The 15251-nt window shown below is 36.3% G+C and overlaps 1 protein-coding gene across 2 annotated transcripts in view; it reads right to left on the bottom strand.

The window, feature by feature from the left end:
• The window catches only part of LOC144973256 (homeobox protein Meis1-like), a 224562-nt gene that overhangs the window by 33841 nt on the left and 175470 nt on the right, over window positions 1-15251 (bottom strand). For both annotated transcript variants that reach the window (XM_078915489.1, XM_078915500.1), the window contains exon 11: window positions 8697-8773. In XM_078915489.1, the coding sequence (XP_078771615.1) occupies window positions 8697-8773 (77 nt within the window). The remainder of the gene's footprint in view (window positions 1-8696; window positions 8774-15251) is intronic.

Here is a 15251-nt window from a genome sequence, read left to right as displayed (position 1 = left end):
ATGACCACTGATGACCTTGCTACCTGGGCGTTGTCCACCTGATATAAAACGTGATCCCAAAACTTATTGTAATTAAAATACGGTTGTATCTCGTACTTATCATTGTGCCCAACATGGACATAAGGGTCATGAACTTGCTAGATACAAGATGAAGTCAAACAATGAATCTTCTATACGTCTACTGTAAATAATTTTGTTCAACTTGTCATTTACGTAGCAGTTTACGTGTACTTATTTACAAGTCCACTGTAGAGTTGTCATTGTTGCAATTTAAACAGCACAAAAACGAACATGATATTCTCTATTTGTAACGATAATAAGTAACCACCTAATGTACGTTATATTATTAATCTACATATCTAGAGACACAAGGCCTTTATTCTTCAAATATTGTCAAAAGTTATCAGAAATATAATATCTTTAGAATTTGTTTATTATCCACTACAAAACATTCAATGTAAACGTAAAAACAAATTTAAAGGATAATAAATGCCCGGCATATCATGGACACGTTGTACATTGAAACAACCGAAATTTAAAGGCTTCTTTTGAGCAATACTTCATGGCTATGATGAGGAGCACAAGCGCAAACATATGGTGGACTATTGACAACAATAACAACGGCAACAACAACACGACTTCTTTAATTACATTGCTACTGGGGGCGAAACACAAGCTCAAAGACATGGAAGACTGTAGACAACATCAACAACATTAACGACAACGACAAAAACAACAACAATAACAATAACAAGAGCAACAACAACACATCAATGCAAAGTAAAAAATTTGTTTTGAGAACTATTGATGTTATAATATTTATATATATATATATATATATATATATATATATATATATATATATAATATATATATATATATATATATATATATATTTTATATATATGCGAAGACAACGACAATCCTCAGAGATCTGAAATCAGAACCAATGGCCCGGACTCTTGTCTACCTGACGACCTGTAGAGGATCAAGCACCCCCTTGGTTTACGACCCAATTCTTTGTCTTACAAAGGCTTCCCATGTCATAGCAGGCATAAAACCGTCCCCTTCATCATCCCTGAGTATGTTGTCGTGACTCCCAATGGGACATAAAAGTCGATATGTTTGTTTAAATGAGTTCTTACAATGCTATAAAATCTTGTTTGCTCGTAGGGAAAAAAATATGTTCGATTGTTTTGAAGTTTTGGAACGAAATGTTACTAGTGCCTGACGTTTATGACTCATTATTAGAGAAAAGACCAGAGTCCCACCTGGTCGCTACCATAAACAATTCCTTAATGAAACCCCCAAGTCGCCACAGGCAAAAATCAAAGTTGCCAACCGTTATGAAGGAAAAGGATAATTTGTAAAATGCAAATTAGGAAGAGAAAGATAGAAAGACACACACACACACACACGCACACACGCACACAGAGAGAGAGAGAGAGCGAGAGAGAGAAAGAGAAAGAGAGAGAGAGAGAGAGAGAGAGAGAGAGAGAGAGGAGAGAAAGGGAAAGGGGGGGGGGGGGGTTGAGAATCTAAATAATCAAAGATCACGAGAGGATCAGTCTTGACATGCGTTGATAATGTACTGAATTACATCGGTCAAATAAAATATTTAGATTTACACTATCAAATCTAAGTCATAGTGATTATAACAAAACACACTGAGCGGTCTGATATCGTCGTTATTTTCAGAATAAATTTGTTAATAGACAGTTCAGCAAAATTCATTTAACTTATTGACAAGATTTTTATCTCGTAAAAATTCGCAAAATTCAGTAAGGTTGGCAAGTTGCATGGAACTCGACAGTTTATCTTGAAAGAAAGAAAAAGCGCCACACAAGGAAACAAGAACTAAACAGGCCTCGGCTCTTAAGATAGTACATGTTTTATAGCCATGCATCTAGATATAATGAGGGGAGAAAGTGAAACCAAAATAGAAAAACATAGCAATGAGAGAAGGTAGAGGAGTGATAAAATCTCCCAAGCTTTCTAAAACAGAAAATGAAAGATTGTATGGGCCATGAAAACAGAAATATCAACAGAAGTTCAACGTCAATGGTAATTTTCCCGTGTATGTGTGTGTATTTATGTATATGTATACTTATAAAAGGAGCTGCGGTAGCAACTATATATATATCCAGGCATTGGTATTATGGCCTATGACACTATCGAATAGTTTGTGGGTGTTCGTCTTTAAAACTAAAGTGGTCTAGACCACAAGACAATGATTGCGTGTTGTGTCAATCTGGAGAGGTTTTGATTTCTATAAGAAGTAAACTAAGAATGGATGACAAAATAGAAGAACAAGAGTTTTATCTCTGTTTTAAGGTTGAAGAGATTATAATATTATTTAGACAATAGTTGGCACTGAAAACTAAGTTATAGGAACAGATTAGAAGCAGACAATGGAAGTCTTCGAATCAGCGCCTTAGCGATTCAGTTAAATGTCGAAGATATGAAGTGGTCTTGTTTTGTTGTCTTTCTGCTTATTATAATTACATGCACCGAGATTGTATTTTATAGCAAGGGTACTCTTGAAGTTAAAGATACCCTAATTAGAGCACAGTATTTAGTTCTCTTTATTGTATTTTCAATAAGAATATTAAATCAGTTCTTCAAAACGACATTGGCTGTTAACAAGTCGTGTTGTCTTTTGTTTGTTTGATTGATTTTTGTGTTTCTGTTTTGTTTGTTGCGTTTTTTTTTTCTCTCTAAAAGACAGCTTATCAATTGATACCGGCTCGTGCCCAGGGGTTTCCAAGGCATAAAAAATTCATATGAACAAAACGTTACGACGATAATCATTCTTCTTGAAGGCAGTTGCCAAGCTTGATTCTCAAGCACTATTTCTTGGCACTATATTAATATTGTGTACGTACTTTATTGCCCTTTGTCATCAATCCAAACGTAGGTACTATTCTTAATTATTGTCCGTACCGGTAATAACTTCTCTTTTCCCAGGAACATCAACAACAATGATGTGATACATTCCAGGTCTTCTCTCGGTCCAATTAGAGCTAATGGCTCCTCAGATTTGGAATGAACCGTCCATGGTAGTCAACGGATGGTATCTTCTAATGAACCTACCTCAGCTCGTGGTAGAGAGAGTGAAAGCAAATTATTAATATCACTGTACATATTATTTAACAATCATTCACTCTTGTACTATTATAAGTCTCTTAACTTGAGCCCCTGGTATCAGTTTGTCAATATTAATCATCGGTGGTAGTGGAAATGTCTTTGTGGTGTATCAGAAAAAGAAAAAAAAAAAAAAAAAAAAAAAAAATTTCTTCTTATTAATTTTTTTTCTATCAGAAAAAAATCCCCGTGAATATATAATATAGAATATATTTCAACTATCCGTCGGAGTACACAAAACCCAATGAATAGTCATGTCGGTGAGTGTGGGTGGTAGCCCGGACAAGAACGGTAATGACCTCGAAGCAAACAAATCCAGATGGACTCCTTGCCACAATCCTGAAGGAGACTCATTAATTACCTCCCTTGTCTCCATGCACGTCGTCAACGACGCTTTCTTGGCTTTCATCAACCAAATCTTTTCTTGTGTGTCATGTGTTGTTAATGGGATTCATTTTCTGATTATATAATCAGTAAAATTAGATTGTTGTTTTGTTGTTGTTTTTTTTTATTTCACTTCTTTTCTGTTAAAACGCGATGAAAATGAGAAATATTATAAGTAAGCTCACGCACAATTAGGGTGCCACGATATCTAGAAGTCTGGAATTTGAGAATCAGGGTGATAAAGGATTTATTACTAGAAAGATCAATATAAAGCATTTTTTACGAAGACAACAATTCAATGCTATGTTAAAATGGTCCAATAAGTAATGAGCTTATTGAAATGTATTTCAGGTTAAACTTTAAAAAGACTGAAGACTTTTATTTTCGTAAGAAGGAAGCAATATAAAAAATATATTCGAAATTACATTTATCATATACAAAAAAAAAATTGTTTCACTTCCTCCTTTCCATTTGGCTATTTTTGCCTTATTAAAAGCCATACACATGTTTTGGTGTGATACGCTCATGACAGCCACTTACCACATGTCTGAATATGAAAACTCATATTTTAAAGATTAGTACTAGTACCTGTAAGTGTGGCTGTTAGTGTTTTTGAGGGTGGCATTTCGAGAGGGGTATAGGGAAAACTTTAAAGTTCATTGAAAGCGCTTTTTAACCCTAAGCACGCGAGCGTAGCCTCCTACCTGTCTGCACATTATCATCTTGGTGGCGATGAAACGGCTCTTGGAACCAACTCGACGCTGATAAACGTGTCAGTAGTGGGACTGCTAAGGGTTCTCAAAGACTGATAACAAGATTCAAGATTTCACCATGGTCAACGACGTCAGTTGGGTACTAAGGAATAAATATTATCTAGGGTGGTCTGTAGACATTCACTAGTTCAAAGCTCAGGTTAACGCCCTGGCTGAAATTTTTATTCGGGCATTCTTACGTTTGGTTTCTTTACAAAATTATGTTCGTGCACAAAAACGACCCTTAAAATATGCTTTATCTGTCAAGCGGTTTTGTTTCACACAATAATGACGACAACAATTTTTTCTCATATTTTAGAATACATTTTGACTAAGCACAATCTGCTTGATAATTTACCAATTTGTTTTTTTACTTTATAAATTAAATTATGAAGTTATTGCGTACAATTCTTTATGAATGGAAAGATTTAATTCAGGGGGATGGAACTAGATATGAAAAGAAACAAAATCCTGATGACGTGTGACGACTACCCGCTGTGCTGTCAAACCACAGTGCCCTTGAAGGATAAAAAAAAAATCCAAACCGCCAGTTAAAACAGGGTGTCGGTCTAAAAACCGAGTTGCTTATAGGCGGTTCCAGTGACGACGGAAGGTTCCCTGTATACACCACCGTTATACCGTTAGTTATACCGTTATACCTAACTTTGTCGACGAATGGGATATTTTATGGCCACGACCGGACACGTTTATGTCCCCATTTCAAGTATGCACACCAATTAAGTCGTAAAAGCGATAATCTATGGGCATAAAGTTATCATACATTTGTGTACACTCGCACACAGATAGAGCTCCGTGGGTGAATGAACGGGATTGAAAGAAATGATTCTAATGCGTTACATTGAGCATTATTATCAGCCTTGCTCGTAGTAATAAGTCAGAAGTCAAAATTGTGTCCAAGTTGCACGGAATTTCTAAATAAATAGACAGAAAGAGAGTACGTGTTCTTTGTGAATGAAACATGGATAACAATTTGTACGGTATTATATGCCTATTGAAAAATATGAATGGGCTGACGGTGTCTATATATTATCATTAAAAATGTAAACTCATTAATTTCGACTCTGGGACTTAGTTTGTACCTCCAAACAAAATGATAATAAATATGGCATGGTACACACACGCCAAGAACACATTTTCCCCCCCTTTTGTTCAGAATAATATCCTCTTATTTAGAATAGATACACAGTAGGTCTGATAACCCAAATTGTGATGAGCTCAATTATTGTTGTAATGAGTGAAAATGATCTCAAACCGACGCAAAATATTCTTCATTACAACAATATTAAATCAAACCCATATTTTTCGTTAGGCTTTCAGACCTGCTAATATCTGTACCTAGGCTCAAATAATAACTATACAAAATGTCTAAACCCGAGACTTCTAAAGATCCTTCAGGATAAACATTTTCTACCGGTCTAAGAAAAGGGAGTGTTGTTCAAAATTGAAATACAAACGTTTTTGTCATTCTGATAAGCAAGAAATTATTAAAACGCACAATGTATAAACTCCAGACAATCAAAATAATGTTGAAAAACAAAATTCCAACTTTAAAAAAAACAAAACAACTTTACCAAGGAATTGTTTTTACATTTTATCTCAACAATCCACTTTTTTAACAACCCATACAGGTTTGTAAATGTAATGAAGACTAATTGGTCAAGTGGGGGATAATTGCTATAAAAGTACCTAATGCATAGCCAAAGGCGGAACACGAAAGCGGGTGCAAGTGGAACGGTAAGTGTAAATTAACAATACTTGATAAGGAACCATTGCGGATACGAAAGTGACATGAAGTGGATGTGTATGAATGGATATGATTGCAATACACACTTCCACAAGATGGAATTTTCACTACTTACTCTACTCGTCCCTATTGTAATATATTTCCGCATTTCACAAATTATTATCAATAAAGGAAACTCAAGCAAACACCTCAAGTACAATTTCATATAACTGAAATGGCAAGGAGTCTGATATTATTTTTTAAAATATAATCATCGCGTATAAATTTTAAATCTCTCTAATTAAAAACACAACAAAACAACAAAAACGTGAGATTTTATATAGTGCAATATCCACTTAATGTGCTCAAATCGCTTTACGAAGGGTCCCTGACCAACAGCAACACGTAACATGTAGAACGCGACATGACGCCTGTTGGGCGATATTAAATTTTTTTTTTCCAACAGAACGCTGTTAACGTCCAGGTATTCATCTTGTACATGAGTACGGTGAGAGAAATGTGAGTAAAGAGCCTTTTACAAGGACTCGTGTCAACTATGCGCCGAGCGAGGCTCAAACCCAGGACCTTCCGATCCGAAATCGAATGTCATACCATAAGAACACATAGTCGCACTATTATCATAAAAAAGAAAACGTTACAAGGGAAATAAATATCTTTAAAAACAACAACAAAAACAAACAAAAAAAAAACAACAAGATTAAGACAACAAATAAAAACAAACTAAAACAAGAGCAATAATAAGCTTTTTAAGTTACTGAAATCCTCAACAGTATTTTTTTTTCTGACGATGGTTTAAGCTGCAGTCTAATCAAAGTTGTGTTTAGTGTACTGATTCCTTGATATAATTCTTATTTTTAGGATCGAACTTGAAACAAACGGATGAAAAGAGATGACAAAATAAAATATTCTCTCCGCCACAAAATCTCCATCTCCCACAAATTCCGCCAACCTCCATTATAACATCCGACAAGTAAATTGTAATAAATAAAAGAGGCCTCACACCACATTATATATTATTACATTGTCCAAGAAACGAATCAATTTGTGGCCAAAGACAGACTAATAATAAAATAAAGCCTTGATGAAGAGTGACAATCTGAAGGGCCCGCTAATGACATCATCGGACCCCAGACACTGGGCTAGGGGATAAGGACGCAGGATTGTAGGACCTGAGGACCTAACGACGTAAGGACGCTAACGACGTCGTCATGACAACAAGCAGTTTCAGCTATTGCAGCTGTCATGGCAGCGATGTCTTAACCGGAAGTGGAGGGGAAAGCAACTGTCACGCCAACCATTTATTTCGCATTTTTACTCTGCCAAATTATTCGAATTTTTTTTTCTTTTCTTTCTCTTACTTTTCATTTTTGGTTATCTAATGGGAGATTTTTTTATCAAGCGGCGACGATAATTTAGGGACAAAGTGATGTAGGAGATGGTTCTCGTTGCTTGAGGACATGAATGCCGTCATTACGTGGGTTGTATAGATTATTAGGGGACAATGAGGAATACTGATGGCAATAATATATAAATATATAGTAAAAATACTAAAAATAGATATTACGAAGTTTTCGTGTTGAAGGGTGATTAATGTCATCTCAGTAATTTCGGCGGATTGAAAGAAATAAATATAGCACTGATTGCTTCAACGAGAAATAAAATATGCTTGAAGGGATTATGTACTTTGGAGTACACTATAATGTTTATAAAAGAGAAGAAAAAGAAGAAGAAGAAATGGAAAAAAGAAGAAGAAGAAGAAGAAGAAGAAGAAGAAGAAGAAGAAGAAGAAGAAGAAGAAGAAGAAGAAGAAGAAGAAGAAGGAGACGGAGGGGAGGAGGTGGTGGAGGAGGAGGAGGAGGAGGAGGAGGAGGGGGAGAAGGAGGAGGAAATAAGAGAGTGATAGGGATGGTGGAAGAGAAATTTAGAAAAGATATTACTACGAAATATTAGAGGGAGAGAGAGAGAGGGGGGGGGGAGAGAGGGAGAGAGAGAGAGAGAGGGGTGGGGTGGGGGGGGGGGGGAGGAGAATACACAACTTAAATCAAACGAAGATGCTCATAATATCGAGAAATATATTCTGGGGAAGAAATCAAATATTGTGAAGGAGACCGTAAAGGGAAAGTTATTTCTGATGTTACTCTCAATTTCTTAATAGGACATTCCGATATGAAGTAAGGAAGGATCATACAAAGATAGGAAAGGAGTCTGATAGTCCACTGTACAGTGACATTTTAAAAATCTTAAATTAGAGAGAGGAGCGGAGAGACAGAAAGAGAGAAATAGAGAGACACACACAAACAGACAGAGAGAGAGAGAGAGAGAGAGAGAGAGAGAGCGAGAGAGAGAGAGAGAGAGAGAGAGAGAGTGAAAGAGAGATAGAGAGAAGACGGACGAATGTTGGGGAGAAAAACACAACGTGAGAGAGTGAGTGAATGTGTATGTGTGTGTGTGTGTGTGTGTGTGTGTTTGCGTGTATGAGAGAGAGAGAAAGAGAAAGATAGAGAGAGAGAGAAAACGAGAGATAGATAGAGAGAGAGAGGGAGAGAGGAAGAGAGAGAGAGAGAGAGAGAGAGAGAGAGAGAGAGAGAGAGAGACTCAAATTGTTCAACGGGACAAAAACAAGTTGAGGAATTAACACGAATTTTACTCACCAATTATTAACCTGAAGAATAGTAAGGCCTGTGTCCTGGGCAAGCTGTTTTTTCTGTTCTTCTGAAGGGTAAGGGTGCTGGGGAAGAAATAAAACAATAGAGATATCATTGAGAAATCCACAGCCCGCCAAGTAATCCCATCTCCACCGTTTTAGCGAGAATTGGAAAACAATAAAAATTTGAATTATAATATGAGTATTTATATTGCACCGATAAGCTTACATTTCTTTTGAAATTCTCGATAATTCGTCAATTTATTCATTCCTTTTCTTTTGTTTATTTACTGGTTTATTAATGTATTTATGCTTATAAGAAGTGGCTTCATATAATATTTTTGGCATCAGCTGATGACGGAGCACTCCGATAAGTGAACGGGTAAAGAAAAGGACAAGTATTCTTAAGGTATCAAAAGACTTTAACCAGACAATAGAATGGTTTTTTAAAATTTATATTTTCGTGGTCTGATCCATAGTCTGGTTGCTGATTGATCATAGATAGAAAACAGGCGGGCAGCTGGTGGGAAGGTTTTTATTGAATGATGATAAGTATTACTTTTCAAACAAAACCTTATTGAAATAATAAGATTAATACCAACAACAATATTTTTAACGATTTATAGCATGTAGATGGAACAGCTACAAACTAGATCGCCTACACTTTAAGGACCTTACAGCACAAGTGATGAAAGCAACCGAGCTATAACAGTCTATGACTGCGAAGCGAAAGGCTCCTAGGTCAAGTAAATCAATAAACAAAGTATGATATCAATGAAAGGGCTGAGAAAAGTGAAATATGTCACACAGAAACAAATGGAGAACTTTCAGGGCCAAAGCTGCAACATTCTGCAATACCTTACGAATTGGAGACATCGATACCGTAAATAGAATATCAGAATCGTTTCTAGTAATTTTAGAAAAACTACCGATTCTTCCATCACCATCAATCTCATCGGATTGGTCAAGTTTTTGTTATGCAAAATTTGATTTAAAAACCAGTTTCAATCTACTTTTCTTCATATAATATAATAATTAAATAGACTGCAGATCACGACACAGAACGGACCAAGATGGGTGTCCGTGCTGATATACGATCAGCTTGAAGCGGAACGAGTCGCGAGACACGTTTTGACAGGCCAGTGGGTAAAGACCGAGATAAGTGGTGGCTAATGTGACCACTGATTGCCCTGGCATTTATTCCGACATGTACCAGGGCGTTAAAAAGCTGATATGAAAGGAAAATAAATTACGGGAGGTCGGTTCGATGGTGGGGGTAAGTAGTAGTTGTATTAGAAGTGGTAGTTGTATGTTGTTAGTTGTAGCGGGGCTTTAATTTGAAAGTAGCAATAGCAATGATTTGCTGGTTGGTGTTTGCAGTAGATGTAGTGTTAGTGAGAGTATTAAGAAACAGGCAGACATTTTCGTGTGAGCTTAGTATTATTGTCTAAATAAGGACTGTGACAATAGCAGTCATCATATATTATGTACAACAATGTCCTGTCCAATGAGTTGTATAAAAGCAATTTGTCAGGTTTCCAAAGGGATTCGTTTAAAAAAAAAAACAAAAAAAAAAAAAAAAACTAACAAAAAACAATATAAGCAAGCAGAAAAAAATAGCAACATGGAACAAAGTGGAAGTGGAATAAAAAAAAAACAGAAAGGAAAATAGTTCAATGTTTTTCCCTTCAAAACGTTTTTCAATCTAAATTTTAGCTAAACGTCCATTTAACCCACATGTGATTATAAAGACCAAACAACCCTTTAAATGTCCCTCTGCAATGTGATAACTTCCGACTTAAGCCCGTCTTTAATAAAAAATAAAATTCTAATTCCTCCGCTGGAATCGAATCCGGACTTTTTGATCAGAAATCGAGTGACTTAACACGACTCGCCCGATACCCTTTTCAGATTGGCTCCTACCATCATGGTGCTGTGCAAGCATGGTGTATACTAACTATTTACTATATTGCGTTTATACAACTCAACACTAATGCCGTTTAATTCATTATAAGTTATGGCTGGAAAATTATAGGGTAATAACTAATGGGGAGATAATTAATAAATTATAACGGTTTACCATTGAGTGAGAAAGTTACTTAGTGTTTGTAAATCTAGAGGTTATGGATCTGTACGCCAGAGCTCGTATAGCCGTACTCTGATTTTATCTTTTTTTTTTTTTTTAATAAGAAAACTTAATAAGAAAAAGTCTTGCTGGTTTAGAAGTTGATGATGCCCTAACCGGTTACTATTCCATATAAACGTGAATTATCAAAATCAAATTTGTCAAGTATTTCCTTCGCTAGACGCTTGAGAAGGTATATATGGTTGCTGAGTGTTATTTGAATCAACGTATTATAACAAACGCATGAAACAAGAATATATTCATTTCATCGTGACGGCATTGGACTTGAACTAGTCACCGTCCTGGCTTTCAGTTTCGTCACCTTTTTTTTATGTTGTTGTAGTCATTTACTTGATAATTGCCTCTCATGTTTCCTAATCGACCATTCCAATCAACTCAAAACACAAACATGGTTTATGGATCGTTTAAATAGCATACTACACCGACTGCCGTTCTATGTAAAAACACGTATTTAAAATTTTGACCAGAAAACTCGTCCTTCAAATATCGATCGATTAAAATGACCCACATGTTGGTTAAACCTCTCAAACTTGGGAATTCTCTGCCTCCGCTCCTCTTTGTTATATGATGATAAGGATCGACCAAACTAAAAAAGATTTTGATTAAACAAAAAAAAAAAAAATGAAACGACATCGATAAGTTACGTATGTTATTGAATGTAGTTGACGTCATTTGACAGCCAGAAAGGTGATATATATTTTTTGTTGTTGGTTACGATAGATTGTTTTGCTCGGCAAAACTTGTGAGAATCTTTCATAACATCATATCATCAACTCGAGACCAAAGTGTCCAGGAATAACTGTTTACACGGAGACAAACAATAACATAGGATGCCCCTGGGAAATAATAATTCTGGCTCGGGTTTCACGAGGCAGTGCAATTTAAAAATAAAAACAAACAAAAATTATGGATATTTTTTCGTTTTTTTAGCTTGTATTCAATCAAAATTTATAAAAACAAAATTCAGAGGGAAAGAAATAAAACGGCTTAAAGCTATAAATTATAGGATACTATCTAATCAAGTGGCAACAACGACACCGTTTCCGGAGTCATCCGAGGCCAGTGTGGAAATTGCAACAAGTCCAAGCTATCATGGTAGGTATTTTCCCCACATTGGTAGGTGTGATTACCTTAAATACCAGTGGTATAATGATTTGGTAAAATATCACCAGGGGGCGCACAGGATGGGGAAACTGCTCACTAGGGGTACGCCTTATTAACTATTTTGTGGCGGAGACCGGGGAAAGGTCACTCGTGTAGTTTGGCCTCCAATCGGTGCCATTACCCAACTCCTGATTTCCCTGCAGGGGAGGTAAATACTCTACACTACGTATTAGGATATTTGGAGATTTGGATTTTGGCCGCGCACTAACACAACGCTTTTTTTTTTCAATTGTCAGGGCCAAAACAACTTTTACTTCATTATATCAAAACATGAAAACGACCCCAACTTTTCAAAATTTCTGAAAACTGATACATCACGAGACGTCAAAGTCTAGATTTACAGAAATGTTGTTCAGTTGGGCATGGGGGTAACGTTAACCGATCAATGTCGATGGAACGAAGTTTAAAGTTGACGTCACTCATCTCTTTGTTATTATTGCTTTTAGACAGTCAGTTTAGTGATCAGAATCAGTTCTCATTAAATTATATCAATCTGACTATAAACGTTCAAGATTACACATAGTTTTGTATTTTGGCGAGCAATATCCGATCGGCGGATGTTGTTAGTGATTTTATCTAAACGCATAGATTCAATAAGAAGTGAAAGTTTTCTGGTCAAACTGTAGGAGGGCGTTTTGTCAGCGTACGACAGATTTGCTGGAGTGCGTTTTTGTATGGTGAGTAGAACATATACGAAGCAATAATTTCAGTCAGTAATGGCTTGTTATTGAAGGATTTCTTTTTTTTTTTTTTTTTTTTTTCCTTTTTGTCCCTTGCATTATATGGCCAGATTCTGCAACATTTACTTACTGTACCGAGAAGGGCTTTAAAATTTTAGGATTTTAGAAGTCTAAGTTATGATTGCAAAGATTCAGAGTTTAGCCAAATCCCACTTTCTTTCCACAGCGCTGATGTCGTCTTTTCTGGTCCAAGAAAATTTAATTCTAATCTATTTTTTAAAGCAACGTATCGTTACCAGTACACTCTATAATGCAAGGGAAAGATGGAAATTTTGTTTCTTTAAATAAAAAAAATAGGACTGGTTTTAATTGAAGATGTATGTCCTTTTTCAGCATCTTAGTATTCTTATTCCACTTTTACTAAACGGCAATGTGTATCTGGCATCCAGTTAGTATTTCTCTTGGAGTTTTTTTATTTATATTTTTGTATTGTGCATCGAATAGTCGCGCTGCATGGGGTTAACTGCGTTAATGCACACGGAAACGCAACATGAGCAGTGTTGTCGACAAAGGTCATGAGGTCATGACTTGGCAGTCTAAATGTTAACTGTCTGAATGACGGGTAATGACGTAAAATGCAGTGTGAGTTGTGAAATTGGAGGAAATTGAAAGGGGGATCATTACCGTTAAGGTTAGAGGGTCTTTATCTGGCCATCTATTTTGTGTCATTGTATGTAAATATTTTTACAGGAACGTTTCGTATAGGGCGTTGATTTAGTAGAGTAACAGGTTACCCACTTGCTGGCAACAGCGATCGACAATTTAATGCATTGAACATATTGGAGATGAATCTTGGTCCTATATTAAACAAGCAATAATAATAAAATAATGTTGTGATGTGTTTACAATTTCATCAAAATGTTGCTTATCGTGTTTTAAATTTTTACCATGCAAGCAATGTGGGGAGGGGGGGGGGGCGTAAGTAAAAAATAGTGGTGATATGAGACGAAACCGCATCAATCAGTGCAACTTTTCACCTTCCAATATTTCAACGATTTATCTCGGATTTAAACCAAACACGATTTAGAGTTTCCTACCACTTATCATGTGCTCATGGACAAAAAGAGAGAGGTAAATTATAGCAATTTGGTTCCGCAAATTCTAAATTTGGCTCTAAATCCTGTTAGGACAGATCCTTTTCTCCCGTTCAACTTCCTTAACGACGACCGATGACCCAAAGTTTGTGGCTGAAGATGTTACGACTGCTACGCGACGCCTGTTTTCAATTCCAAAATCCGAATTGATGCAATTTTGAACGGAATGCCTTGTGAATTGGTATATGGAAGCCTTTCCCAGTCCTTGAAACTCAGTAACTCCTCTTTACCCTCGGTTCCTCTTCCAGCTAAAACTGTCCCCTCAATACAATGTGCTGCCTTTCTATTTTCTGTCAAGAGCACGGGCGATCGTCACAGGCGACACTCGCCCAATAAACATGAATAGATGTTCAATGCTTGAGCTCATTCTACGTAATTGTATTTCTGGGGGGAAAGCACTGCGTTGATTTCTTGAAGAGGAATTCTTGTAGCTTCGGTGTTAAAGGCTTTCCCCCAATGCAATTTGCTTTGATATCTACTTGAAGGTGGTGCACAAGAATGCTTAATTTCGTGTGAGCAGATTATTCTGTCTGTGCACCACGGTCTGCAGTCTTTTCTTTGTGTGTTTTTTTTTTTCCAGCTCTTCTTATTGTAGATAACTTAGTTGGTATGGACGATACATTTCATCCTTTTGCTATTGTAAACAATATTGAGATTTTATATAGCACTATATCAACTAAATGTTACTCAAAGCGAGTTACAAAGAGTCTAAATCCAAAATCAATAGACTATTTTTTTTATTCTTTTTTTTTCTCGTGTGTATGTGTGTTTGTTTTGTTCATTTATTATTTTTAGCAACATTTCCATTTCCAAATACCTTCAAAATAAAAAATAAAAAAAGATCCGAATTCAAGTGATTGAATCTTTTAAGTCATACAACTCTAAAAACTATGTCGAAATGATAGATGAAAAAAAAAAAGAGATAAAAAGCAATGTCACTGATGAGATTGGAGGGGGACACACATAATATTCAAAATGCAGACAGGTTACAGGAAACCAGGAACCAAGTCCTAAACTGATGTGAACCAACCATGTGTAGGAGTAAAAGAGTACACAACAGTAGCGTTGGCATTATATCGTACGTGAGCGGCCAAGACCGAAAGCACCTGTTGTGGTGAGTGATGAGACCTTTGATATGCACGTACATGCTTCATGAGCTAGTCCGAGTTAATATTAGTATGTGTATATGTGTGTACGTGAGTAGGTATGTAACCAATGAGATGTGTACTCATGTCATGTTTTGGATGGAATTACTAAGTTCCCATGTGAACTCTCTCTCTCTCTCTCTCTCTCTCTCTCTCTCTCTCTCTCTCTCTATCTATCTATCTATCTATCTATCTATCTATCTATCTATCTATCTATCTCTCACTCCCCTAAACCTCTGTCTACCCCCCCCCCCCCCCCTTCTCACGCACATT

This window comes from Berghia stephanieae, chromosome 1, assembly GCF_034508935.2.
Source record: "Berghia stephanieae isolate SIO BIC M18660-M18661 chromosome 1, UCSD_Bste_1.3, whole genome shotgun sequence".
Taxonomy (NCBI): Eukaryota; Metazoa; Mollusca; class Gastropoda; order Nudibranchia; family Aeolidiidae; genus Berghia; species Berghia stephanieae.
Note: the sequence above shows the minus strand (reverse complement) of the source record. Positions and strands in the feature narration are given on the sequence as shown.